This window comes from Trichoderma ghanense (genome assembly GCF_004382785.1).
Source record: "Trichoderma ghanense strain CCMA-1212 chromosome Unknown scaffold_0, whole genome shotgun sequence".
Lineage (NCBI taxonomy): Eukaryota > Fungi > Ascomycota > Sordariomycetes > Hypocreales > Hypocreaceae > Trichoderma > Trichoderma ghanense.
In genome coordinates this window covers 3567795-3592754 of record NW_027395663.1, presented here as the reverse complement: position 1 = coordinate 3592754, position 24960 = coordinate 3567795, and the positions used below count along the sequence as shown (strand labels likewise).

Genomic DNA, 24960 nt, shown 5'->3' with positions numbered 1-24960 from the left:
ACGGGATGAAACGTCAATGTCTGCCTCTTTGCGTGCGTCGAGGCGCTGACTCGGGTTGTGGCATCTGTTCGGACTTCGCACAGCTGTTGCGAGGGGTTTCGAGGCGAGGTCCGAGACTTTGGGGTGACGGGATCCTCTAAATAGTAAGCTACTATATCCATTCCAGGTTGATCTACCTTGTTCTTCGAATCCTCGGTAAGATAGTTGGTCGGTTACATGCAGTCTATTTCCCTCGGGCTCAGCTTTCCATCTGCTGGATCGGATCGTCCTACAACAATGGCTTATATATACTCTTTGAGGGGAGGACAAATAAAGGTTCGTTAGCTGTACCTCAACATCAATTGCGTACTACCTATGTCCTGATCGTGATACTCCAGGAAACCCGGGGAGTACATAAATAGGTACCTACCTATCCTAGGTAGCATCGTAGGGCTCTTAGCGCTGTAGCTTATAGTGGCTGTAGCACCCGCTTATTCTCCGTACGCCCAAAGAGGAACACGAGCGCGGATCGCGACATCAAGGGCTGTGGACCCGGATAGTTTGAAGATCCGATCATAGATGCTCTGCTTTTACGGGCATCTTTTCACGCATCAAGTCTTTCCTCGTCAGCGTCTTCCTTCAGACTCATTACACCAAGGGTCACATTCGTTGATCTATGTAACATCTACATCTGCAGGCATGCACCACCCCCCCTTTAGCCCTCCAGCTCCAGCGTCGGCCCCAGCTTCAGCACGTCTCCCGCCTGATACCTCGTCTCGAACCGATGCTCGCCATAAAACACCACCAGCGACGACGCCGCAGATGCCCTCAGCGTCACGCCTTCCAGCTTCCCCTCCCGCCACGCAAAGTCAGCCTCCAGCCCTCCTCGAATCCTCATCCCCTTCACCGTTCCCTCAGCCCAAGCCGCGGGCAAGGCCGGCAGCATGTCGACCTCGACGGGCCCTCCCAGGCGAGGAATGACTGATCTGACCAACATCTCAGCAATCGCCGCGGCGCCCCCAAAGTTGCCGTCAATGACAAAGATGTTCTTCTCGGCCCCCGCCACGCCCGGCTTGCTGTAGCTCAGCAGGTTGTCGAAGCTCAGCTCGCCCACCAGGTGGCCGACCTGCGCGACGGCCTTCTCTGCGTCTCCCAGACGGGCGTAGTTTTGCGCAAACAGGGCGGCCGTAAACTCAATGTCCTCGAGATCGTCGCGGCCTTGTCTTCGCTCAAGAGTCACGCGTACTGCCTCTGCCAAACCAGGCTGATGGCGGGCCGAGATCTGCGCTGAGCGGCAGAGAGCCATTGTGTGAGACAGATGGCGGTGGTAGGGCTGTGCCTCCTCCAAGTCATGCAGCCACTCCTGGAGCTGACCATTCTTGCCGATCTGAAAAGGAGGCAGCTTCGCCAATGCTTCTTGGTATATCCGAACGTCCTCCTTCCGGTTGGACTCCTCATGGCCCAGCTTTGTCGACACATATTCGCAAAATGCGAACAGATCGCGGACCAAAACGACGTCCAGAGTTGGCGCCAATGCCGCATAGTGCTCCTCCTTCTCGCCATTCTCGTCGATGACGAAGAAGCTATTCTCCGGGCTCACAGACGGACCCGTGAGCAGCCAGCCCGTCTCTGGATCCTCAACCATGTAGTCGAGGAAGAACTTGGCCGCGCCGGACAGCACCGACCATGCCTCGTTCCTCGCCAAGGCGTCATCCAGGGAATACTCGTACATCTCAACTAGGTGGCTCGCCAGCCAAAGACCGCCCGTCACGTTGAGCCCATACGATATCTCCCAGCCGGGGTCTGTGAACCCCCACACGTTGCTAAAGACGTGAGCGACCCAGCCGCGGCAGCCGTAGCACACGCGGGCTGTACGTTGGCCGCTCGCAGCAAGGCGTTTCAGGTAGTTGATGAGCGGCTGCATCAAGTCAGACAGGCCGCTGTTCATAATCGCAAAGTAGTTCATCTGCGTGTTGATATCGAGGTGGTAGTCACAGCTCCAGCCCATCTTGCAGGCCTCGCCGTCATTCCAGAGACCTTGCAGATGCAGCGGCAAGGGCGAATCATGCCGGGTGCCGGCGATGGTAAGATAGCGGGCATAGTGAAAGTATAGCGCAAACATGCCGGCATCAGCATATCTGGAAGACTCAAAGCTCTGCCGACGCTGGCCTGTGGGAGTGTTGGCAGTCGAGCCGGATTTGGATCCCAGGGAGATGCTCACTCGGCGATAGAGCGGCTGGAAGTCTTCGAGGTGCGCTTGAAAAAGTTCAGAGACGGACAACTTGAGAGCCACGTCCATATGTGCGACTGTTCGCCTTTTCCATTCGTCTCCAGACTCGGCATAGTCGGTGTTGAACGTCACCAGGATGGTCACGCTCTTCTTTGCCGAGATGACGAGTTTCCTATCTCGATGCTCAACCTTTCCCTCGTCGACAGCTGCCGCGATGAGGCCGTAGCCCTTGACACCGCAGGTTCCGTCGCTGTGTACCGTCTCGAGGGCCTGAGCATTGAACTCGAGCTTCCCATCTTCGTTGACCTTGGAAGTAAATGCTTCGTTTTCGCCCTGGGCGCCGACTTCGACCTCCAGCCCATCCGGATCATCGCCCTCGAACTGCACAACGAGCACTTGGTGCGGATGACTCAAGAAGCATCTCCTCTTGAACTGGCGGCCGTTCAAAGTATACCTCGTCTCCGCCACAGCTTCATCAAGCCGCAGCTCCCTCTCAAAGGCTCTCACATTCTCAACATTTCCCTGCCCAGTCACAGCAATCTCAAGTCTTCCAACACCAAGATTGGTCCCAAAGTTGGTCTTCCTGCTCTCAAGGAACCTTTCCGCCCTCTTCTTCCCCTGCGCGTAGTCGCCATTGAGATAGCACTCTTGCGTCTCTCTGAGCTCGTCTTTGGCCTGTTGGGGCTTCTCGGAGAGTCCTTCGCCTGCTGGCTCTTCTTTTCCGGACCAAAAGGAGACTTCATTTAGGATGAAGACTTCTTTGGAGGGAGAAGAGAGGACGGAGGCGGCGAATCGGCCGTTGCCTAGGGGAAGAGAGGTTGGGAATGATGTTGAGGGCGTGGTGTAAAATAGTCTGTGTTCTGAGGACATCTTGGTGAACTATGTCAAGTCTCGGACTCGTTGAAGCTGTCACCAGTTACATGCAAGAACATTGGATTTGTCGAGCATACCAAAAAAAAAAGAAAAAGAAAAAGGAGGTGAGGTTCCAAGTTGACATGCCTAATAATGCATCAGCCGCAGAGCCTTGTGATTTCGACGAACCCCTCACGAACATCAGCTCCCCAGCTCACTCAACCTTATACGAACACTCAAGAATGAAACCGAACCTCAGTACCCCCAATCCTGGATGCCGGCAGCCGGAGCAAAAACAAGTCAGCTGTTTTCCGTGCGGAGTCTCCAAGGTGCGGGAGCATTGTTCGGGTGGACTCTTGGCCTCAGCGTTGTATTCCATGCTCTAGGGGCCCCCCGGTTGATTGGTCGATCTGGCGTCGAGTTTTGTCCCCGGATATTGGGCCGGATATTGGGCCGGGGAGGTGGTGTGGCTCGGATCGAGCGCCACCAGATGCCGCGCCCCGGGTTTTCGTCCGAAACATGAACCTGGGGAGGCTGTTGGTCGTTGACGAACTCTCTGATATCTCGACCATGACCAGTTTCGCGTCCGAGAAACTGTCAATAATTCAGCTTAGTCGAAGAGGCCCTGACAACAGCCGTGATGCTATAGACTCTATTTACCCGAAGGGCTGATCCTACCAACAACAAGCTCTAGCCGACGGTATTCATCCCCATGTAAAAGCCAAGGGCGTTGGCTTGTCGAAAATTGCAAGGTAGAGCACAAAATCTGACTCCAGGCCTACATCTGGTGTAGTCCTGTCTTGAAATGCCCGACGGATCTGGCTCCCATCTCGAGATCCTGCTGCTGTCATCGCTAGAGCCGCTCCCGGCAACATCACCACCACGCCGGGCAAGTCCTTGCCACTTCCCCAGACCCCGGGATGCACTAGGTCGACTCGATCTTGCGGAGCCCCGCAACTTGCCCTCATTAGTCTGGGGGGACGACTGTTGTATTGCAGTCGATTCAACGCCAGGACGAGGCGTATAAATACGATGCATGCAACGCTGTGATAGTCATCAAGGGGACAGGGTCGTGATCTTCTCGGGTTGTCTATCAAAGGGCCTGTTGATGAAGGACTTTCCCATTGCTCTCCACCTCCTCCTCATCTCCTTGTTTCCATTTACTCTAGCAAACAGGTATCATACAACATAGCCCACCATGGAGAAAGAAGCCCAGGCAACGGCGCTCGAAAACGTCGCCAGCAACATCGAGCATGAGCTCACCAACGCCGGCGCCACCGGCAAGATGGCCTCCATCAGCGAGGCCATGGCCAACAGCGGCACCGCGACGGAGCACCGCCTCGGCTCCTGGGAGGCCCTCAAGCTCTACCGCAAGGGCGCCTTCTGGTCCATGTTCATCTCGCTCAGCATCATCATGCGCGCCTACGACATCGAGATCAGCGGCAACTTCTTCGCGCTGCCGGCCTTCCAGCGGCATTTCGGCGTCGACTACGGGCCCGACCATGGCGGCTTCCAGATCCCGGCCCGGTGGCAGGTCGCCATGGGCATGGGCAGCCTCGTCGGCCAGATTGTGGGCGCGTACCTCGTGTCGTTCCCCATGGAGAGGTTTGGGCGGAAGAGGACGTTTGCGGTGTGCCTTGTCCTGACGGCGATTCTGACGTTTATGCAATTCTTTGCCAACACTATTGGGGTCTTGACGGCCAGTCAGTATCTCAGCGGCATTGTATGGGGAGGATACTGTGTTATTGCCACGACGTATGCGTCCGAGGTTCTCCCCCTCAGTCTGCGTGGCTTCCTCACCGGCTACATCAACCTGTGCTATGTCATGGGCCAGTTCATCCAGACGGGCGTCACCCGCGGCTTCATCAACCGCCCCGACCAGTGGGCGTACAGGATCCCCTTTGCCATCCAATGGGCGTGGCCCGTCATCCTGCTCGCCGGTCTGCCCTTTGCCCCCGAATCCCCCTGGTGGCTGGTACGACAGAACAAGATGGAAAAGGCGGAGCGATCTCTCGAGCAGCTCGTGCAGAGGAACTCGAGCATCAACACCAAGGAAACGCTCGCCATGATGGTCAAGACGGATCTCCTAGAGCGGGAGCTCGAGGTCGGCACCACGTACGCCGACTGCTGGAAGGGCGTCAACCGACGACGCATGGAGATTTGCATCTTGCTCTTCGTCATCCAGAATTTCAGCGGCAATCCCGTTGGCTTCGCGACCTACTTCTTTGAGCAGATTGGTTTGAACAATGTGCAAGCGTTCGACATGGGCGTTGGTCTCAACGGCGTCGGCTTCGTCGGCACGTGTCTCTCTGCCATTCCCCTGATCTACCTCGGCCGTCGTCCTGCGTACATCTTTGGCCTCAGCTTCATGGTCGCCACGCTCTTTGTCGTCGCCCTGCTGACCTTTGCACACGACTACACGACCAACGACTCGTACCGCTGGGCGCAGGCCACGCTGCTCATCATCCTGCAGTTCGTCTGGCAGGCGACTCTCGGCCCGTTGACGTACGTCGTCGTGTGTGAGACTCCCTCGACCAAGCTCCGATCGAAGACGATTGCCATTGCCACGATGATTGATGCTCTTACGGGCCTGGTTACGTCTGTCATTGGGCCGTATCTGCTGAACCCGGGTGCTGCGGGCGCTGGAGCCAAGATTGAGTTTTTGTATGGCGGCATTTCTGTCTTTTCTCTCATCTGGACCATCTTCAGAATGGTGAGTGGCTCTAGCCCCGGAGTCAGAGGACCCTTTTGCTTGGAGATGATTGACTGACGTTTTGCTTGTATAGCCGGAGACCAAGGGCCGAACGTACGAGGAGCTGGACATCATGTTTGAGAGAAACGTTCCCGCGAGGAAGTTTGCGACGTACAAGTTTGAGGAGGAGGAGGATCTGACGCCATGAAGAGACGGATATACCTGGACAACTTTTGGGCCGACACTACGTTGATTGCTGTAGTTGCAGTCTGTGGTGAGCTGCTGATAGTGATGAAGAAAGTCAAATATTAACACAAGACCTTCCTCAGCTCGCTCTCGTGTAACTGAGCCATATGACTCACGTTAATGACAAGCAATTGTGTATGTGATGGATGTGTACTGGGTAAGTGTCTTCAAGTCTCGGGAGTTTTGTCTTACACGACGAACTGCTGTTGCTGGTGAGACATGATCCACAACCGACTCGTCTTGCCAGCCACATATAATATTCTTTCACAATCAATCGACTACCTTGTTCCTCGATGAGCATGTCTGTATTATGCCAGGTTTCGCATATCAGAAGATCTCCATCGTCTCGTGACTGGCGTCGAAGGATTCTTCTGCTGCTCTTGGACGACATGTCAGTTCATCTTCATGACTAAGCATCAGCGTCAGGATCTCAGCACTTCAGCTCTCACACGCCCTTCCATCTACACACCATGTTGGTCGCTGCAACCATGAAATGACCAGCTCGTCGCCATGTCCAGCATGAGCGATAACATCAGCGGCGACATCAACGACAATGAAGCGCCTCTGCGGCGTCTCAACGGCCGTCTCCAGGCATGCGATCAGTGTCGGGCACGCAAAGTCGCCTGCGATCACACGCGGCCGGTCTGCACCCGATGCCTCAAGAGGAACCAGGCCAGCGAATGCACCTACACAGTCGGAGCCGTGCTTCAGCCTCGGAGGCGCGCGAGGCGACAGAAGATGAAGGTGGCGAGCACAACCGTGAATGCGATGGAGATGAGGCCTGCGAATGGACTCGGATCGCCCAGCTCGGGCTACATGGGCTTCACCAGCCACGCCACAGTTTACGAACAGACCAAGAGAAGCCTCAGCCTCCTTCAGGGCCAGGGACCAGATGCTAATCTCTCGCGATCCTTTTCTGTTGATCGAACGGCTCCCAGGCTCTCTTTTGACCAGCTCCCTCATCTGGTGCGCCACATGAGCATCTTTGTGTTGGAAGCTCTGCCGGGCCAGCGCAATGAGCAGATCGCCTTCAACCACGAGGACAGCCAGGGAAAGGGCTGGAGACAAGTCGCTCTGGCTCGCATCACCCGCTCGGTGCAAGAGCTGCTGAAGAAGAACCCAGACGGGACGGGACCTGACCTTGAGCGGGTCGCCGAGATGATATGCAACAACTCGGCGCAGCCCTTCCGAGAGATCGACGACCCGCATCGGTGGATGGATCAGTACTGCGATAGCAGCAGTCTCAGATGGGAGTCGATCGGGTGGATATGGTCAGGCTTGGAGCGTCTCGGGGACATTGTCAACGCGTTTCGGCCCTCTCACATCCAGTGGCTTCCCGGCAAGGAATCCCATGATCTGGCCCGAACGTACATGTCATATTGCGTGGACTTGGCGCGGCACTTTTGCGAGGGCAACCCCGTGCTGTTGGATCTTCATCGATGTCGAACGACTCTGATTTCTATATTAGACGGCGATGCCGGTAAGCACTGATGCGCGCCACGAGGAACAAGGATTCGTGCTAATGCTGGCCCAACAGCTGGATCATGTTGGTACTCTCACGGCGCGGGCGTGTCCATGATGACATTCATGGGACTGCATGCCCTAGAGAGGGAGATGCCTTATACGCCCACGCTATCTTCCGAGAACAGCAGGCGAGTCGTTGCCCAGATCTTCAACGTCGACAAGTGGTGCGTCGCTTTCTCGGGGCGACCTCCGCTTATTCATCGTCGATTCTGCACGACGCCTCTGCCGCTGGATCTTTCCGACGAGGAGCTCATAGCGGATGAAGCAACGCTGCGCAAGGCTGTTTCAGAATTGGACGACCGAGGCTGGAACACAAAGGGTCAGATCTATCCGGCTACGCTCATGCGGGCCCGGCGTCTGCTGGCAGGCATCCTGGAAGAAGTCATGGAAATTGCTTTGAGCTGCGTCGTCTGCATTACTCTGGATGAACTGCGGTATGACTTCTCCCTCCTTCTTAACGACAAGCGCAGGAGAGCTGATGAGGTTTGAGTAGGAACATCCAGACCCGAGAACTGGAGACGTACGCAGCACTTCCTGCGCATCTTCAATATAGCCCCCATATCCTGCTAGATGCCGAGCTGGACACCACGTCCGTCTATGCGAGGATACTGCTCCGGCTGGCCCACTTGCAGGCCATGTTCTTACTAGAAAGGCTACTGCTGCTCAACGGTAGCTTGGATGGGGGCAACCTGTTGCTCTTTAGCTTCGAGACGCTCACCCTCACTCTCGCCCTGTGGACACACAAGGACCGATTCGCAGAAATGCGGCGCAATTTTGAATGGCTTGTAAGTCGTCGATATCTCAGCCATGACTTATAGCAAGGCGTGGCCCTTTTCTGACGGTTAAGCAAAGCTCATGGCCCACGCAGCCCCAGCAGGCGGCATCCTCTGCCTCGAGCTGCTCAACCCGACATTCACCGGCCAGCACCCCGGCGACGCCCGCATCACCCGCTCCAGCATCATCCAGAACCTCAGCCTCCTCGTCGGCTTCCTCGACTGGGTGCGTCCGTCGGCGCCCAACGGGGATCTGTGCATGGACTGCAAGGTCATTATCCAGCGGGTGCTCGATCATACCCTGAACGGCAGCCTGGATGGAAATAGTCCTCGGGCGGCGCTGGCGTTTGATTTCCCGGAGCCGTTGGATTTCAACTTTGAGCTGTTGGATACGTTTGATTGGCTGCACACAAATGTTTTAACATAGAGCGAGAATTGATTGCATTCCACCTGTCTTACTATCCTTCTACCTTGGAACCTTTATTTTCTTTAGTTTCTAGATTTACTTCTAATTATCTTTCACTACTACTATTCTTCTCTACTACTTACTTTATCCTTCTACTATTAGCTATAACTACTTAACTATTACTAATCCCTTCATATCCTTCTACTATTTGTTATTATATTCTACTGTTGTTTATTATTACTATATCCTTCTACCCCCTGTTATAAACGGCCAGTAGTGCGATATTATCCTACATGTAGTGTCGCTACTCCCCTATGTCTAGGTACCTTAATTAATGCGCACGTGATCACGCGTCACCAACTCTTCCTGCGCCGTCGGTGCCTTATTTACTTTCGCCCTCACATCTCTTCTCCTGTATCACGCACGCCCATGAGGCGCATCAACGAAACGCCATGGACGTCTTGACGCCCGCTGAGCTCGATGCCATCGAAAACAACCCCCTCGGCGACGCGCTAAATCCCATTCGAGAAGCATTGCGGGAAGCGGACTCGACGCTGGGCAGCTTCCAGCTGGACGGCACGACGGACGTCGTCGAAGATGCAGATGCGCCCGAACGACCGCGATTGTTTGTGGCAGCGCTAACCAGGCTGCTTGGCATCTTCTTCGGCTCCGAGGCTCCGACGCTCCTTGCTTCAAGGACTGGTGGACGCGATCTACTCTCCGATCTATATGCCGTTCGTTCACTGCTTCGGCCGAACGACAATCGGACGACCGACATTGCTTACCAGTATTTCCGTCCGTTGTCCAGAGCTGTCATCAGGCGGGCACCAGACGTCGAGATCTGGGCTGCTGTCGTCCATCTTATCCTCGCAACATCCCGCTCCACTCCGCCTCCCAGCGCTCCGCCATCCTTCGAAACCCCCATCACACATTCATCTGCTTCGCAGCAGGGATCAGAACAGTCGCGGCAGGTCATAGAAGATCGCGTGTTTGAAGAGATCCGTCACTGCACGCATCGCGCGGTTGAGGGCTTCCACGAGAAATACTTCCAAGGCAGAAAATGGAACCGACGAGCGAACCAAATCTGGCACCGTGCCAAAAGCCACTACAGCGACGGCGACCGTCGATGGACACAGCTCCCCAAGAAGGGCACCGAGGACGATGTGTGCAAGTGGTGGCTCAACTTGCAAAAGGAGCTATTGGCAAACGAAAGAACCGCTTTCTTTAGGAGTTCCGGGGACAATAGAGTTGGAACCGAGGCGCAAAGACAGCTGGACCTCTTTGTGAAGCTGAAAAGAGACGGCTTAAAGCACGACTGGAAACATGTCCTGGTGGTTGGCGAATTGAAAGAGTCGGACAAGAATTCCAAGGCTCTTTGGCTCCAGATTGGCAGCGCCGTGCGAAACGTCTTCGCGGCTCAACCGACACGTCGTTTCGTCCATGCATTTTCGCTGAGAGGGACAGAGATGGAGAATTGGGTCTATGACAGATCCGGGCCGTATAGTGGTGCCGCCTTTGACATCCACGACCAGCCCGAAAAGTTCATCCAGGTCATGTGCGGGTACCTGATGATGAACGACGAAGAGTTGGGACTGGATACCTTCATAACGCACAAGGATCACAGGCTGTTTGCCGCAATGTCTGCTGAACCCCGTACGAGCAAGAGAAAGCGGAAACTTGAGCTCGACGCTAATCCGATCGCCTTCCAACGAGCCATTGTCTGCCGCGGAACGTCTTGCTTCCGGGCTCGCGACGTGGGCTCGACGGAACTCGACACGGTTGTGAAGTTCTCCTGGACCTCCAGCAAGCGCCCACCTGAAGCAGACCTGCTCACAAAAGCTCACGAACGCGGCGTCAAGGGGCTCGCGAAACTGGTCGGCTACTGCGAAGAGGTCACCCGCATCAGCAAGCTACGTGAAGGCCTCGTCTTTGGGACTCCATACAAATTTCGTGATGTCCCGGGCGGCTCTGGCGCGTCCGCTTCACAGTCGCGGCTCGGTGGCCAGTCTCTGCAGTTCTCCAGCCCCAGCGTTGGCAGCAATGCGTCCAGAAAACGAAAGTCCGTGGCCGAGACGAGCCGCGTGGCTAAGCGATCCCGATCACATAGCTCGCTACGCAAGAGGGGGGCCGACGAGAGCGAGCTGAGTTACTCCATTGAGGCACCGCAAGGGACCAGCCTTGTCCAGAAGGATCAAGACCTGCCATACGACGATCGCATCTTGCGAGTTCTGGCCATTTCTCCAGCCGGGCGATGCATCAATCAGTTTAGGTCCGTCCTCGAGCTTCTTGAAGCCCTGTGCGACGCCATCAAAGTACACCGGTCCCTCTACCTCGACGGGAAGATCCTGCATCGCGACATCTCGGAGAACAACATTATCATCACCGATCCGGAGAAGTCCGACGGCTTCAAGGGCATGCTCATCGACCTGGACTTGGCCAAGGAAGAAGGGAAGGGCCCTAGTGGGGCCCGGCATCGAACCGGCACGATGGAGTTCATGGCGATTGAAGTCCTTCTCGGAACCTCCCACACGTATCGTCACGACCTCGAAGCCTTCTTTTACGTTCTGATCTGGCTCAGTGCCCGTAGGGGCTGGGCATTGTCGAGGGCGCCAGCACCTAGAAAAAGCTGTCTATCGCTGTGGTTCACGGGAAGCTATCAAGACATTGCGCGAGTTAAGCGTGGGGACATGTCCGACCAGGCAGGGCTGGAGGTGATCCTTGATGAATTTCCAACAGAATTTAACCATGTTAAGCCCTTATGCAAGAAGATTAGGGACATCCTCTTCTTGCATAGAAGCTTCACTGGCACTCCAAAGGACCCGAACCTACTATACGACCCTATTATTGCAGCATTCGACGATGCTATTGCTGGAATTCGAGCAGGCGATACCGAAACGAGACTTGAAGAGATTTACTCTACTATCTAGCTACATCTGCTATTCCCAACCAGATCTTCCATATTTAACTCGATCTACTATACGGAGTAGTAGTCATGGCATTAAGCAACTAGACCTTTATAAAGACTTTGCGGCAATAGTCGTCGATGACAGAGCTTATAGACTTAATGATCCTAAGAGCTAGACTATGTATAATCAGTCTAAAGCCATTGCCCAATGAAACCTCCTTTAGCGATTGCTTATATCACTTGGTAAGGTTGAAGTTTAAAACGCCCGAGAAGCAAGTTGCTAATGTTGGATTACCAGGTCTATACCGTTTGCACAGCGAGGGCACATGTCCTCAACAGCAGTTCTTCTCGCAACTCTACTCGTAGGATTGGGTGTTTGGAGACTGACAATAACTGACGACGAGGACGCATCTCGATACGGTTGGGGCTGCCGTCTCTGAGCAGGCGGAGCAACCTCGGATCATCCGACATCCTCAAGTGCTCAACTAACAATAGGAGCAGCCACAACAGGGAGGACAACAACGACGACAACAACAGCTTGTCGTCTCGAGGAAGTGTTGGCTGCTTCTCGGACAACGTGGGAAGGTCTGAGATGCGATTGGATTGTTGGGCTGGTTCTAGGAGTATTGCAAGCCCTTCAGAGTGTCCACTGAAGGCTTCTCGATACAGGATATCACCAGCCGGTGGAGCTTGTGGTCTTGTATGACGAGCCATGGATTGCTAGCTGATTTTTCCTAGCAACCTCGCAAATCATGGTGTCGGAAATAGTATCGGAGACCGGGATGTCTGCTGTCCACCTGTCCATCTAGAACGAACCCTTCAGACGCTGCGACTGCGGGAATAAGCTCGATGCTCAGGCCTACTCACCTCCTGTCGCGCGGATGTACGAGGAGGCTGGTCGCAAGTGCGAAATTGTGAGCTTTACAGTTCTATAAATGGTCAATTTACCAGATGTTATCAGCAGACACATCCATCGTAAGTTAGCCTATGTAGTTGTCCTAAGGAGTCGTGCTGCTGGTGGATGGTCAGTAGGTGGCTGGGCTTACAGCAGATCATGAAATAAACCCTCTTCTAGCATGGCATTTTACGCCAATCCGGCCTCGTCGACTAGCAGAACAAATGCCATCTCTCCGTCTTTGGTGATGACACACTCCCAAATGTGAAAGCCCACACAGAGAAGTAGTGTTGTTTTGCTCCATAGAATGCACCACCGGACAAGAGTTACCGGCCGAAATCTAGCGATTTGGTCCCTGAGAGATGGCGCTCTGCAGCCAATCTGACGGCTTATAGCCAGCACATGCAACGGCTGACCCCTGGCTTCGGTGCCGAAAGAATGCTAGAGGGATGCAGGGCATCTACCCGCCAGGTACACACCATGGATCTCGGTGAGCCTATAGCAGCGAAGCAATTGACGAGGTAGCATCATGGTGTTGTCGAGCTTCCATAGTTGTTGATGGGGCGTGTACGTGTATTGTCTTGTAGCTGAGTTGCGGACCGCATAGAGTAGATGAAGCAGATGTATATATAAACACCATGTACGCCGTGCTCCTGGCCTTTCCTTCCGACGATAGTTTCCTTAGCATCCCCTACCAGACAGCCAAGATGAAGAAGGGAACAGTCCTGGCAGCCCTCCTGCCTCTGGCGGCCGCAGACGATGCCGCCAACTCCCAGATCCGCATCGCCTACCACGGCGACGACGGCATGATGGTCAGCTGGAACACGTTCGACCACGTCCCCCGCCCCAGCGTCTTCTGGGGCAGATCAAAGGAGCACCTCGCCAACGTCGCCTCCTCGGCAGTGTCCGTCACGTATCCCACGTCGACGACGTACAACAACCACGTCCTGCTCAAGGGCCTCAGGCCGGACACGACGTACTACTACCTCCCGGCGCAGCTCAACGAGGACGTCTGCTACGAGCCGTTCAACTTCACCACCAGCCGCAGGGCCGGCGACAAGACGCCCTTTTCTGTTGCCGTCGTCGCTGACTTGGGTACCATGGGCGCACGCGGCCTGACGACTTCCGCAGGCACCGGCGTCTCGGGGAACAACGTGCTCAAACCGGGCGAGAAGAACACTGTCGACTCGCTCATCAGCAACATGGGCGACTATGAGTTTCTGTGGCATGTCGGGGATATCGCGTACGCGGACTACTGGCTCAAGGAGGAGATTCAGGGATTCCTGCCCAACACGACGGTCGAGGAGGGATACAAGGTGTACGAATCCATCCTCAACGACTTCTACAACGAGATGATGCCCGTCACGGCGTCAAGGCCGTACATGGTCGGGCCGGGGAACCACGAGGCCAACTGCGACAACGGCGGAACCGCCGACAAGGCGCACAACATGACGTACGACCTCGGCATCTGCATGCCCGGGCAGACCAACTTCACCGGGTACAAGAACCACTTCCGGATGCCGAGCGACGTCTCCGGCGGCACGGGCAACTTCTGGTACAGCTGGGACAGCGGCATGGCGCACTTTATCCAGCTCGACACGGAGACGGACCTCGGGCACGGCTTCGTCGGTCCGGATGAGATTGGCGGCACGGAGGGTGAAGGCGCGAGCCCCGTGAACAGCAAGATGGACGCCCAGACCAAGTGGCTCGAGGCCGATCTGAGGTCCGTCGACCGCAGCCTCACGCCGTGGATCGTCGTTGGGGGCCACCGGCCGTGGTATCTTAGCAACGAGAACGACACGGGGACCATCTGCTGGAGCTGCAAGGACGTCTTCGAGCCGCTATTCATCAAGTACGGCGTCGATCTCGTCTTGTCTGGACACGCCCACGTGTACGAGCGCCAGGCGCCGATAGCAGACCAGAAGATTGACCCGAGGGAGTTGGATAACCCGACTTCGCCGTGGTACATTACGAACGGAGCGGCGGGCCATTACGACGGACTGGATGCGCTGCAGAGCCCGAGACAGGCGTACAGTCGGTTTGGGCTCGATACGGCGAACGCGACGTATGGATGGAGCAAGTTGACGTTTCACAACTGCACGCATTTGACGCATGAGTTTGTTGCGAGCAGTGATGATGCGGTGCTCGATTCGGCGACGTTGTACAAGGAGCGGAGGTGTGCGGACGGAGGGCATGGACAGCATGACTGGCGGTGATGGCTGGGGTTGATAAGGGAATAATGAGTATATATAGATGATAAAAGAAATGCCAGGAAGATGATGATGCGAGACCTGATGGGGGACGGCTGGAGCTGTTGCTTTGTGAGGCAACGGATGACGAGTCCACCCGGATATCATACCAACTTAATATTCGAATGCATGTGCCGGTCCACCCGTTAATGTACGTACATGATACAGGGGGAATCAGTTGTGAAATGCAGAGTATATAGACAAGCTGACCGAGTCCTTGGGCGGGTGGTGCAAGGATCTCACTACGACAAGCCACTCATCATCAGCCCGCCTACATTCTGAAGCACATGGTATATCCCGGGCATCTGTACATGTACTTTGTTTCCCGGCGCAATCTCAACTCCATCCCTCGGACTCGGATCCGGATCTCGCACTCGGTCCAATCCCTGCCCGCCCGCCGTTGGCTGTACAGATACTCCGCAAGGGCCCCCCTATTCTCCGCATGTAATATTCCGTAGACGCTACATCCTGCTTCGTCTTTCTCACTCTGCCCGTCTTGCCGTCTTGGTTCGCGTCAGGCGAGCTAATGCATAGCTTCTGTTCTTGGCTGGTCGTTCGTTACGCCAGCAGTTCTAGTTTAATGATTCAATTCTGCGGAGAGGCTGTAGAATATAATAGATGTGCCGTCTGGCTCAAGCTCCCGAGACAAAGGCCGCACTCGCACTCGGTTCGCAAAACGACCCTGCAAACGGGCTGCTGCATGCATGTGTATCCTTGCACCAGCTGGCAACAAGCTTTTTTGCTTGATTCCCTGTCAGACGTTTATTACAGAAATGGTCAGTTGTGGCGGGATTCACAGACTGCTCGTTTGCTCTGCACATATAAGTCGCGGCACGTCCCCCTTTGACTGCTTTTGTTTGTCCTTCTTGAAAGGACACACTGCAGTCAACCATACGCCATCACGGATAAATTCGAGCAAAAACGGAAAAGAGACAAAGGGAAAATGGACTTCCAGCATTTTGCGCCGCAGATCGACAAGATCCCGAAGCTGAAGCCGAAAGAAGTCGCTTCCATTGCTTTTTGGAATGTCCGTCCTCTCCCTCACTTGACGACCCTCTGAATATCACCTCAAGATACCCCCAACGACACCTTGATAACCCCAACCGCTGACCCGGATATCTCTAGACCGTCCGCGACAGCTTTGCCATTTCAACATGGATCGCCATGGGCGCCGTCCTCCAGGGCCTCCTGCTTCTCTTCGCGCGGCCAGCCTTTGCCGTCGCTCCGGCAGCTCTTTTCCTGCTCTTCCGGTTCTCGCGCACGATGCTCATGCATTGGGGCGTCATTACCAACACGCAGATGCGGGATGTTCTCATGGGCAAATACACCGTGCAAGTGCCCAACGAGGACGGCAGCCCGCCGAGTGAGGTGGCCGACAAGGGGATTGCGGTCATCATGCTGGGCGTGAGGAACAATCAGTGCGTCTGATCCCATCCGCTTCATGCCTTTGCCTGGTTTCATGCTGACATGGCAATTTCAAGTGCATTGGGCTTGTTTGGGTCGGGTGCCAGGGAGATATCCCTGGTCTTCAGAGCGATGATGCAGAAACTGCACGACGACAAGGAGAGCGGCTGTATGTCCTTCAAGCCATCTTCAGCCCCTTTGATGTTTATTCGTCCACAAGCTGACGATGATAGACAGTCCTCGGTGCGTCTTACTACAGAAGTGCCAATGAGCGATTGACAGTAGGCGATCCCAGGCTCCCGCGGTATCAGAATCACTCCGCTTACCTGTGAATCAGTCCAATGGCTTCATGACGTGCTGTTACTTCCGATCCGTCGAGGACATTCATCGATTTGCTCACTCTCCCGTGCACCGCGACGGCTGGAACTGGTGGAACAAGATCACCGCTACGCATCCTCATCTGAGCATCATGCACGAGATATATGACGCGCCGAAGAAGCAGTGGGAGAATATCTTTATCAACTACCATCTCACAGGCATTGGTACATCATCGACATGTTCGTGTGGACAAAGGATGAAAACGAGCTAACGATATGAACAGGGAAAATGGCGAGGCCGGTCATCATCAACGGACAAGAGTATACGCCTATTGCGAACGCCGCTAGAGGACCACTGAGCACACACAGGGGACGATTGGGCAAGCCAGAACAAAGCGGCCCTGAGAAAGAATCCCTGGCCCATGCCTATTAAGCTGCGTTCAGAGTTTGGGATAGGCGGACCAGGTGAGCATGTCTGCGTCTCGAGGCCTCACGACCCTCTGGCCTGGAGACGCCTTTTGGACAGGAGATTGTACCTGCTGTCAGAGAAATCTGGAAATCAATCCCACGACAGGTTTCAAGAATCGTCTACCAAAGAACAGCCTGGGGTTCACAAATTGTAACCGTCCATCAACTATCAGGGTGGGCTTACACGACTGGAATGTGCACAACCAGAGCTGGCAGCAACCAAGACGCCTCAATGCAAAGAAAAGCGTCCGCGTGCAATGATGGCATGATGATGCAACATACATAGCAGAGGAAATATACCAACCAACCAACCAACCAAGTAGCTCATCCTTTGTTCGTTATATAGCCTGAATATACCCCAGATCTACTTTCTCCAGCTAGATCTACCCAACGCCACAGAGTAATGATGCTCTCGTAACCCTCATGTAAACCATGCTCCAAGTACGGCCATCGACGAATGGATTCATCTGGTGCTTACGTGATGCCTTCTGCGACAACAACGACAACCCCGACTCGTTCAGCGCCGCGCTCGTGACAAACAGCTCGCTTGCAGGCATGGCGTTCAACGTCTTTTATCCGTTCGTTTACATCATATACATGTCCGTCCAATTTGCGAGGGTCTTGGTGGCACGCACGCTGCGGCTGCTGATGCTGACTGGGGGAGAAACGAAGCCTCCTGATGTTGCCTCGAATCCCTGCTCGTTCTGCAGGCTCAAGAACCGGCGGTGCGACAGGAAGCTTCCCCAGTGTCTCGAATGTACAAGGTCAGACGCCGAATTCATGGGTATTGATAGGTATCTGTATAAGTCCGATGGCAGAGGCTGATGCAAATGTGCAGAAAAAAGCGGCACTGTGACTACAGCATCAAGAGAATCGCCCCCCACATCTCCGAGCCATCGTCAGACTCCTTCCAGCAGGACTATCTCGCAGTCCATGCACCACCCTCAACTCCCAACCCATACACCCTCCCAGTCTCCAACTTTCCAGCCCTGTACTTTGTCGATCCGCCCGTCTTTCACAACCATCACGTCGAGATCCCCAGGCCGTTAGAACACCTGCCGAGCTACGTCGTCGGCGAGCTCGGCAGCCCGCTCCAGCATGAGTTCATCGGCCGCCTCTTCTTTCACACCATCCACACGTGGTTCCCCATGATCTCACGGAAGCGCTTCTACGACGACCTGCACGAGGCTTCTAAAGGTCCTGGCGTTGCTGCCGACTTTGGCTTCTTGCTGTTGGCCATGAAGCTGATGACATGGCGCCCTCCTTCGTTAGACGGCGATGCTCCCGCCGCGGGACCAAATGCTCGCACGGCGACATACCGCGCGGCGAAACAGTTTTGCTTTGAACTCGAGGCAGCTGGAATGGTCTCTCTTCGAGTCCTTCAGGGAATGCTCCTTGTCGCGCTGTACGAAGTCGGACATGCAATCTACCCAGCGGCATTCATGTCCGTGGCAGCGTGTGTGCGATATGCGCACGCCTTGGGGATCCAGCCGGGAGGAGTGCAGAGGCTCAAGCTGCCGTTGACGTGGGTGGAGGAAGAGGAACGCAAAAGGATCTGGTGGTCAGCCTTTCTCCTCGATCGGTTCGTCAGCCTCAACTGCCCAGGCTGTCCGGCGGCGGTCGACGAGCCCAGTCCAGGGGAAGTTCTCCCGGCAGACGATGCGCTGTGGGATGAGGGCGTGAGTATTTCGCAGCCGAGGACCGTGGACGTGGCTAACGCTCGTCTTCAGGCTGCAGCAGTGCCTTCGTCCCCTCTGCTCAACAGTCCCGTCAGCATGGAGTTCGGGAGGTTTGCATTGCTGACGCAAGCGTCTGTCCTGCTGTCCAAGGTGCTTAAGCTCAAGTCCACTTCACAAGAGACTTCTGCAAAGGCCTTGAAAGACGAGGCGCAGAAGCTGGAGCGCACTATCAAGGCGCTGCTCTACTTTGGGCAGATGGAGGTCAAGTCGCGAAACGGAATGCCGAGCTTTGAGCTTCACTCGGTCTGTACAATGTGAGCACTTACATCCTCAAAGCATTCAATAACAGGACAGTCGAAGCTGATCAGCGCTCTTCTCATGTCGAGATCATTGATAACACTGTACACTTCTACGAACATCCCCATCGACATGCCGATGAGATTCATCGAATCCCTTGCCGACTTGTTGAATAGCTCCAACTATAAGCATCTCGTGACGGCAGCGCGCCGTGGAAGAGACGAGATTTCGCCATTCCTGATACAGCTTATATACCAGACTTCTGTACTCTTATTAAAGACGAAACAACCCAAGAATGGCGACTGGAGCGACACACGGGTAGAGAAGCTCATGAGTGCCTTGTTGTGGTTGGATAAGAGGTGGCAGCTTGCAGGTAGGCCATCACTTCCCAAAGAAGATTATCCAACAAGAATGGTAAAGACTGATGTGTGTCTTAGGTGTTTTCCGTCAGTCGCTGGAAGCTCAGCAAATTGCGTTGGCGAGGGATAGCAGCAAGGCATCTGACAGTGGTGCCGCGGATGGATAGCCGTTGCCTGATGACTATTCGTTGCTCAAAGGAGGTCGTCCTGTTATTGTACAAAATATCGTATATAGCTGTACATACATTCAGTGTGTATATACCAAGAGACGTATATTTGATACAATGAAGCCGCCATATGATATGCTTTCCAGTTCCGTGTCGCCAGTATTCATTCCTCTTCAACAAAACAGCCGTCAACTTACACTGGTTTCTGCTTGGAAAGCCAAACGCAAGGTTCTTGTAAACTTGGGCGTACATCATCTTTTGCGTGCTATGCTCGTCAAGGTGCACTCGTTCAAGCAAATTGTGGTGGCGGTGCGAGTTCAAATGATGGTTGTTACGAGCTCAGCAGGAATAGTTGAAGCCGATCGCTATCCGAGATCAGGTGCTTCATTTGTCATCTTGCTCCCTCACTTTAACCATCATCTCATTGAAATCTCACCACAGCTCTTCGCTTCAAACATCAATCGCCTTCAGGCCTCACAGTACTCGTCTCAATAGCATCACCTTCACAACCACACACCATCATCCGCCCATGAAGCACGCATAACACAGACAGCCATGTCCAAGGCAGGCGAAAGCGTCATCCTCCCCAGCAACGCCGTCTTCCTCGTCCACAAAGTCGGCACCTCCAAAGCCGGCCACGAGACACAATGGGAGACTCGCGCAAAGGCCATGCGCGCCGCTCCAGATGCCAATCCTACAGCATCTTCAGCAAATAACAAGAATGACGCCGTCAAAACAAGAAGCGACGCTGCCGGAGGAGCATCGTGGGAGTTTGTCTCCTACACGCCCCGCAAAGACCAACAGCTCCCACGGAGGCCCAAGGAAAAGAAGCGGAAGCGACGCGTTCAAAACAATAATGCTGATTCCCACAGAAATGAGAACGCTTCCCTTGTATCACTTGAGCAAGATTCGAAGCTACTACGCAATCCCAACATGCCACAGCATCTCCCCGTAGCCCTGGTTGGACATGCGCTTCTCTACATCAACTTTTGCAAGTTCCTCTCCATTCCATGCTCCTTGTTACCCCAACTAACGAATGAACAGACTTCCACTCCATAGCCACAGACGCATACACACTCCCATGCCTGCTCTTCAACCCTGCCAAGAGGGACTGGTTCCCCAGGATGATGCAGGATGAAGCCTGGCGGTGCATCATCTTGTCTCTCTCCGCCAGCACACTTGCCACCCTGACGGGTTCCTCTTCCAACTATGTCGACGCTCACACTCTCCTCGACGAGGCGCTACGACAGCTCAAGAGCCGGGTCGCATCTGGCGCACTTCCGTCTGATCAGACTCTAGGGGCGATCTCTTGCCTCTCCATGTGGAGTGTAAGTCACTCAAATCCCATAGTCTTACACTAAATTACAGGTAAGCCAGCGTCTGCTGACATGCTCAAGAACGAACAAGGAAACTTGGACAAAGCATGGGTGCACGCCAAAGGCCTCGCAGAACTCGTCAAGCTGCGAGGAGGCTTCTCCAAGATCAGCGACGGCATGAGATCCAAAATCTACCGGTGAGCAGCCTCACCGACAACACGCATCGGCTCTAGCTTACCATCAGCCCTCCAGGGGCGTCTTTGACATTGCCGTCAACAGTGATAAGCCTCCTCTTCTGGATGACGGTCTCCGAGGCTTTCCGAACAGCGAAGTAGTCTCCGAAGACGGCTTGGATCCCTCCGAGTGCCGGATCTCGCCGCGTCTATCCAGCATGTTTGAAGACGTCGTACAGTTTAGTTCAACGATTGACGATGCCATGACTCAGAACGTCAAGCTGGATACGAATTACCTCTACGAGCTCGTCTTTGGGCTATACAACCGCCTCCTGAGCTGCCAGTCCGACAGCATGAGCGGCTGCGACAACAGCCTTCGTATCTGCCTCATCCTATACATCAAATCCATCGTCTCCCACGACAGCCTCGACACGACATCGACGCACTTGGTCAAGAAGCTTCAGGCTTCTATCCAGGACTGTCTGGACAGTCATCCTTCATCGCCACTGGCCAGATGGAAGCTATTCATCGGCGGCATGGCTGCTACGGGTGGAACGTCTGAAAAGCAGTGGTTTCTCCAACACTTGGCCGAGGCCTTGGCAGAGAATGAGACGGAAGGCGAAGACGGCTGGGAATCGCTCCAGGCGGAGCTGGGCAGCATCGTGTGGTCACGGCCAATCAATGAGGCGGCCGGACATAAACTTTGGCTTCAGATTGCGGAAAACTCAGTCTCAATGATCAAAGGGTCTCGATTCACGATTGAAGCTCCGAAGTCTCCCGTTGGGGATAGCTTCATGCGTTGATGATGCCGAATAAAAGTTTACAGAGTGTCGTTCCTCTTTTTGGACATCAAGTTGATCCCAAGGTACTCGGCCTCTTGCACGATGAAAAGTCAGCATGTCTCCGGTGGCGTTGGCTGTGGCAACGAAAGTTTGTTTACTTTCTCTCTCCTCATGAAGCTTCTGGGCTTGGATCACCAGGCTCCCAATACAAGCCACAGAATAAGAGTTTGCTTGATAAGGATCCATGTGCTTCTTCTATCACAGGTATAATGCCATCTACCGTGCTGCCACGAGGTTATCAATGTTTGGTATATGCTTGTGTTTCGAGGCAGAGCACGATGAGGGACTCCTGAAGAAGAGTCTGTGTCAACCCGCTCTGAACAGAGAAGACTCCCAAGACTTGACTCAGTCAAGGCAGAACTTCTCTCAACAGGTTCTAGATCATATCTTTTCCATACAAGACTTCTCCCGTACTCAAACTCAAAGAATGCCAAACTCTCCCAGAGACATACGTCCTCCCTCTAACAAAGACCAACACCATACCCAGATTAACAACCGCTACGAGAATCGCTCAGCTCATCACCAGAACTCTCCGAAACACGGCCCTATCCAATATCCCCAACAAACCTACTCCCAGCCTCAAACTCAATCTTTTCACTCCCATGTCCCAGTACACTCAGAAAGCCTCCGAGTAGCTCATGCCCGCAAGTATATAAAGGGGTCCTTTTCCCCCCCGTTCTCTCTCTCCCTTCCTCCCAATTTCATCAATCCACCAACTTCTCTCTCTCGCGCCAAGCTGGCTCTCGCTTCGTCTTCGCGCCTCTTTTTGTTTCTTTTCTTTTCTTTTTTTTTTTAAAAAAAAAAGAAACAACAAACCACCACTCTCGCCTCCGCGCTTTTTCTTCGTCCTTGAAGAAAACAAAATCTTCGGTAAGCCCCCTATACTCACACCAACAAAGCCAAGTCAACTAACCAACATCATCTACAAAATAGACCCTCTTCCTTTTTTTTTTTTTTTCCTTCTCAGAAAAGAGGGGGGGAAAAAAAATACAAAATGTCAAACCAGCCCGCCGAGGACGTTCCTCAAGGCTGGTCCATGGTATTCGCCAACGAGGATACCATGGAGGTGGATGTGCAGCCGCTTCTTGCCTCCGCGGGGGAGGCGCTGGCCGATCTCTTGGAGATGGCCTGGAAGCTGGAGATGAGGGCTGCGCTGCGGAAGGCGGAGCTGTGGAAGAGGAGGAGCACGGCCGAGGTTGGCCGTCGGCTGGCGACGGACTTGGCGGGCTTGAAGAAGTGAGAGGCCCGGGAGAGGAGTGAGGAGGGGGGATAGGGGGGAGATGGAAGCAGCTCGGATTGAACAGTCAAAATACAATCTTGCAGTGCTTCACTTAATACGGTTTCGTCTAAAATACAGTCTTGTCTTGAACACGATATCTTGGAAAAGTTCATCGTTGCCGTGATTGTCCCCTGTAGTAGTTGAATACAGCCATGTCTTGCTGTAAGCCGGTAAACGTGTCCAGTCTGATCAAGTGCCATATATATACATCCACAGGTCTATGGTAGCAAAGAATTACACAGCATAATACCCCACAAAACTCCTCTTGCTCCCCTTTTCCTCTATTGATCCCTACTATATCGCTCTTCGTCTCTTCATAACTCGTCATGACCTTGCCCTGGGTCGGGCCGCCCGAGATCCTTTTGCAGGTCCACGCCAGCCTTTGACCGCCATTTCTCCCACAGGTCCCAGAACTCGCTCTCCATCTTCTTGTCCATCTGGTCTGGCAAGATGACTTCGTATGTAACGTAGAGGTTTCCAAACTCGTGTGTGTGGTAGACGCTCTCTCCCTCTTCGTGCCATATGGGCATGCCTTCGCCAGGAATGGTTTCCACCAATCCACTCTGAACAACTTGGCCTCGCTCCCGTCCAAGACGCACGACATGCTTGTCGAGGTGCGTGAGGTTCCGAGTCCAGCCACCCATCCAGGCCTCACGCAGCGACAGAACCTCCGTCCAGTACAAGTCGTGGCCCTTGCGGCGGAAAAAGGTGCCGTCGACGCGATCGGGATTATCCTCGTATGACGGAGCCTTCTCGCTCAAGTGGACAATGAGATCGCCAGGAACCCAGTCAGGGCTCTGGTCGGCTTCGTTCTCAAACACCACCTTGGCGTCCCGGGCAATGCCCCTCTCGACGGTCAGGCTGATGGTCGTCAACTTGCGCTCGACTCGGCTCCCGTGGCAGACGGGACACTTGTTCTTGATGGTCTTGCCCGAGCCGCCGCAGTGGTCGCAGCGGATCTGCATCTGCTGGAACATGCCGGGCACAAGCTGCTGCTTGACAATCCGCACCCCGTGTCCACCGCAGACGTTGCACGTCTCGACCTTTCCGTCCGCGCTGCCCGTGCCCTCGCACTTTTCGCAAATGTGCTGCTTCTCCCACTGGAACTCGGTCGTTGCGCCGTTGTAGAAGTCGCGGAGGGAGATCTCGACGCGGACCTCGATGTTGCTGCCCCGGGGCTCGCGGCTGGATCTGCCAAAGTGGCCGTGGCCGCCAAAGAACCTGCTGAACAGGTCGAAGGGATCGCCTCCTCCACCGCCGCCGCCGCCTTGACGATGGGACTTGACGCCCTCGTGGCCGTAGCGGTCGTAGACTTTGCGAAGCTCGGCATCGCTTAGGACTTCGTAGGCCTCGGAGACCTGGACGAATTTCTCGTGTGCCGTCTCATCGCCTCTGGACACAACAAGGCGATTAGTACATGGGGGAAGATGTGGCAATCCGCGAAGCTGGAAGAGGCGTACGGGTTCTTGTCTGGATGGTATTTCTTGGAGAGCTGGCGGTATGCCTGCTTGAGCTGCTTGTCTGACGCCGCTTTGTCGACTCCTAGAATCTATCATGTGTCCGTCAGCATGCTCCGTGCTTGATTCGAGGCATTGTGTCTGTCGTACTTTGTAAAAGTCTTCGGCGCAAAACGCCAGCGATACCAGCGCCAGCAAGACGAAGATTGCCGCGCGCAGTATCATGATGCTTGGTGAGGCCGCAGAGAAGAACTGAAATACGATATCGATAAAGAAAGAAGAGAAGCAAGTATTCTAGAGCCTCATGAGATCAAATCTCCCTCTGATCTGCTCCGGTGGCAGACCTCGAGCGGTGCAAAGAGAAGACGGGAGATGCTGCAGAATCGCAGCTCTTGTCACTCAATAGTTTACAGCGTGTTAACATTGGATTTCCAGCGTCACTCAAGGGCCC

General features: G+C 54.4%; 10 protein-coding genes across 10 annotated transcripts; 8 read left to right on the top strand and 2 right to left on the bottom strand.

Annotated features, from left to right (window-relative positions):
- Positions 1–694: 694 nt before the first annotated feature.
- Positions 695–3079, bottom strand: CCMA1212_001251 (Alpha-L-fucosidase 2; the record flags this gene model as incomplete). Its single annotated transcript, XM_073698684.1, has 1 exon — positions 695–3079. One exon carries the CDS (start codon positions 3077–3079, stop codon positions 695–697), a length of 2385 nt encoding a protein of 794 aa, XP_073562858.1.
- A 1180-nt stretch (positions 3080–4259) lies between these two features.
- On the top strand, positions 4260–5961 carry CCMA1212_001250 (General alpha-glucoside permease; the record flags this gene model as incomplete). Its single annotated transcript, XM_073698683.1, has 2 exons — positions 4260–5774; positions 5848–5961. 2 exons carry the CDS (start codon positions 4260–4262, stop codon positions 5959–5961), a joined length of 1629 nt encoding a protein of 542 aa, XP_073562857.1.
- A 548-nt stretch (positions 5962–6509) lies between these two features.
- CCMA1212_001249 (uncharacterized protein) lies at positions 6510–8723 on the top strand (the record flags this gene model as incomplete). The annotated part of the gene is made up of 4 exons (XM_073698682.1): positions 6510–7479; positions 7537–7957; positions 8017–8308; positions 8376–8723. The coding sequence occupies 4 exons, from the start codon at positions 6510–6512 to the stop codon at positions 8721–8723; spliced, it is 2031 nt and encodes a 676-aa protein (XP_073563458.1).
- Positions 8724–9154: 431 nt separating this feature from the next.
- CCMA1212_001248 (uncharacterized protein) lies at positions 9155–11629 on the top strand (the record flags this gene model as incomplete). Its single annotated transcript, XM_073698681.1, has 1 exon — positions 9155–11629. One exon carries the CDS (start codon positions 9155–9157, stop codon positions 11627–11629), a length of 2475 nt encoding a protein of 824 aa, XP_073563459.1.
- Positions 11630–13140: 1511 nt separating this feature from the next.
- Positions 13141–14718, top strand: CCMA1212_001247 (Acid phosphatase; the record flags this gene model as incomplete). Its single annotated transcript, XM_073698680.1, has 1 exon — positions 13141–14718. One exon carries the CDS (start codon positions 13141–13143, stop codon positions 14716–14718), a length of 1578 nt encoding a protein of 525 aa, XP_073563294.1.
- Positions 14719–15694: 976 nt separating this feature from the next.
- CCMA1212_001246 (uncharacterized protein) lies at positions 15695–16905 on the top strand (the record flags this gene model as incomplete). The annotated part of the gene is made up of 6 exons (XM_073698679.1): positions 15695–15778; positions 15877–16169; positions 16233–16324; positions 16393–16436; positions 16493–16697; positions 16757–16905. 6 exons carry the CDS (start codon positions 15695–15697, stop codon positions 16903–16905), a joined length of 867 nt encoding a protein of 288 aa, XP_073563295.1.
- Positions 16906–17372: 467 nt separating this feature from the next.
- Positions 17373–19442, top strand: CCMA1212_001245 (uncharacterized protein; the record flags this gene model as incomplete). Its single annotated transcript, XM_073698678.1, has 5 exons — positions 17373–17704; positions 17779–18619; positions 18671–18922; positions 18956–19289; positions 19354–19442. The coding sequence occupies 5 exons, from the start codon at positions 17373–17375 to the stop codon at positions 19440–19442; spliced, it is 1848 nt and encodes a 615-aa protein (XP_073563293.1).
- A 324-nt stretch (positions 19443–19766) lies between these two features.
- On the top strand, positions 19767–21734 carry CCMA1212_001244 (uncharacterized protein; the record flags this gene model as incomplete). Its single annotated transcript, XM_073698677.1, has 5 exons — positions 19767–19772; positions 19992–20461; positions 20551–20770; positions 20840–20955; positions 21011–21734. 5 exons carry the CDS (start codon positions 19767–19769, stop codon positions 21732–21734), a joined length of 1536 nt encoding a protein of 511 aa, XP_073563457.1.
- Positions 21735–22767: 1033 nt separating this feature from the next.
- CCMA1212_001243 (uncharacterized protein) lies at positions 22768–23013 on the top strand (the record flags this gene model as incomplete). Its single annotated transcript, XM_073698676.1, has 1 exon — positions 22768–23013. One exon carries the CDS (start codon positions 22768–22770, stop codon positions 23011–23013), a length of 246 nt encoding a protein of 81 aa, XP_073563292.1.
- Positions 23014–23366: 353 nt separating this feature from the next.
- CCMA1212_001242 (DnaJ-related protein SCJ1) lies at positions 23367–24734 on the bottom strand (the record flags this gene model as incomplete). Its single annotated transcript, XM_073698675.1, has 3 exons — positions 23367–24444; positions 24513–24601; positions 24660–24734. 3 exons carry the CDS (start codon positions 24732–24734, stop codon positions 23367–23369), a joined length of 1242 nt encoding a protein of 413 aa, XP_073563677.1.
- Positions 24735–24960: the final 226 nt, after the last annotated feature.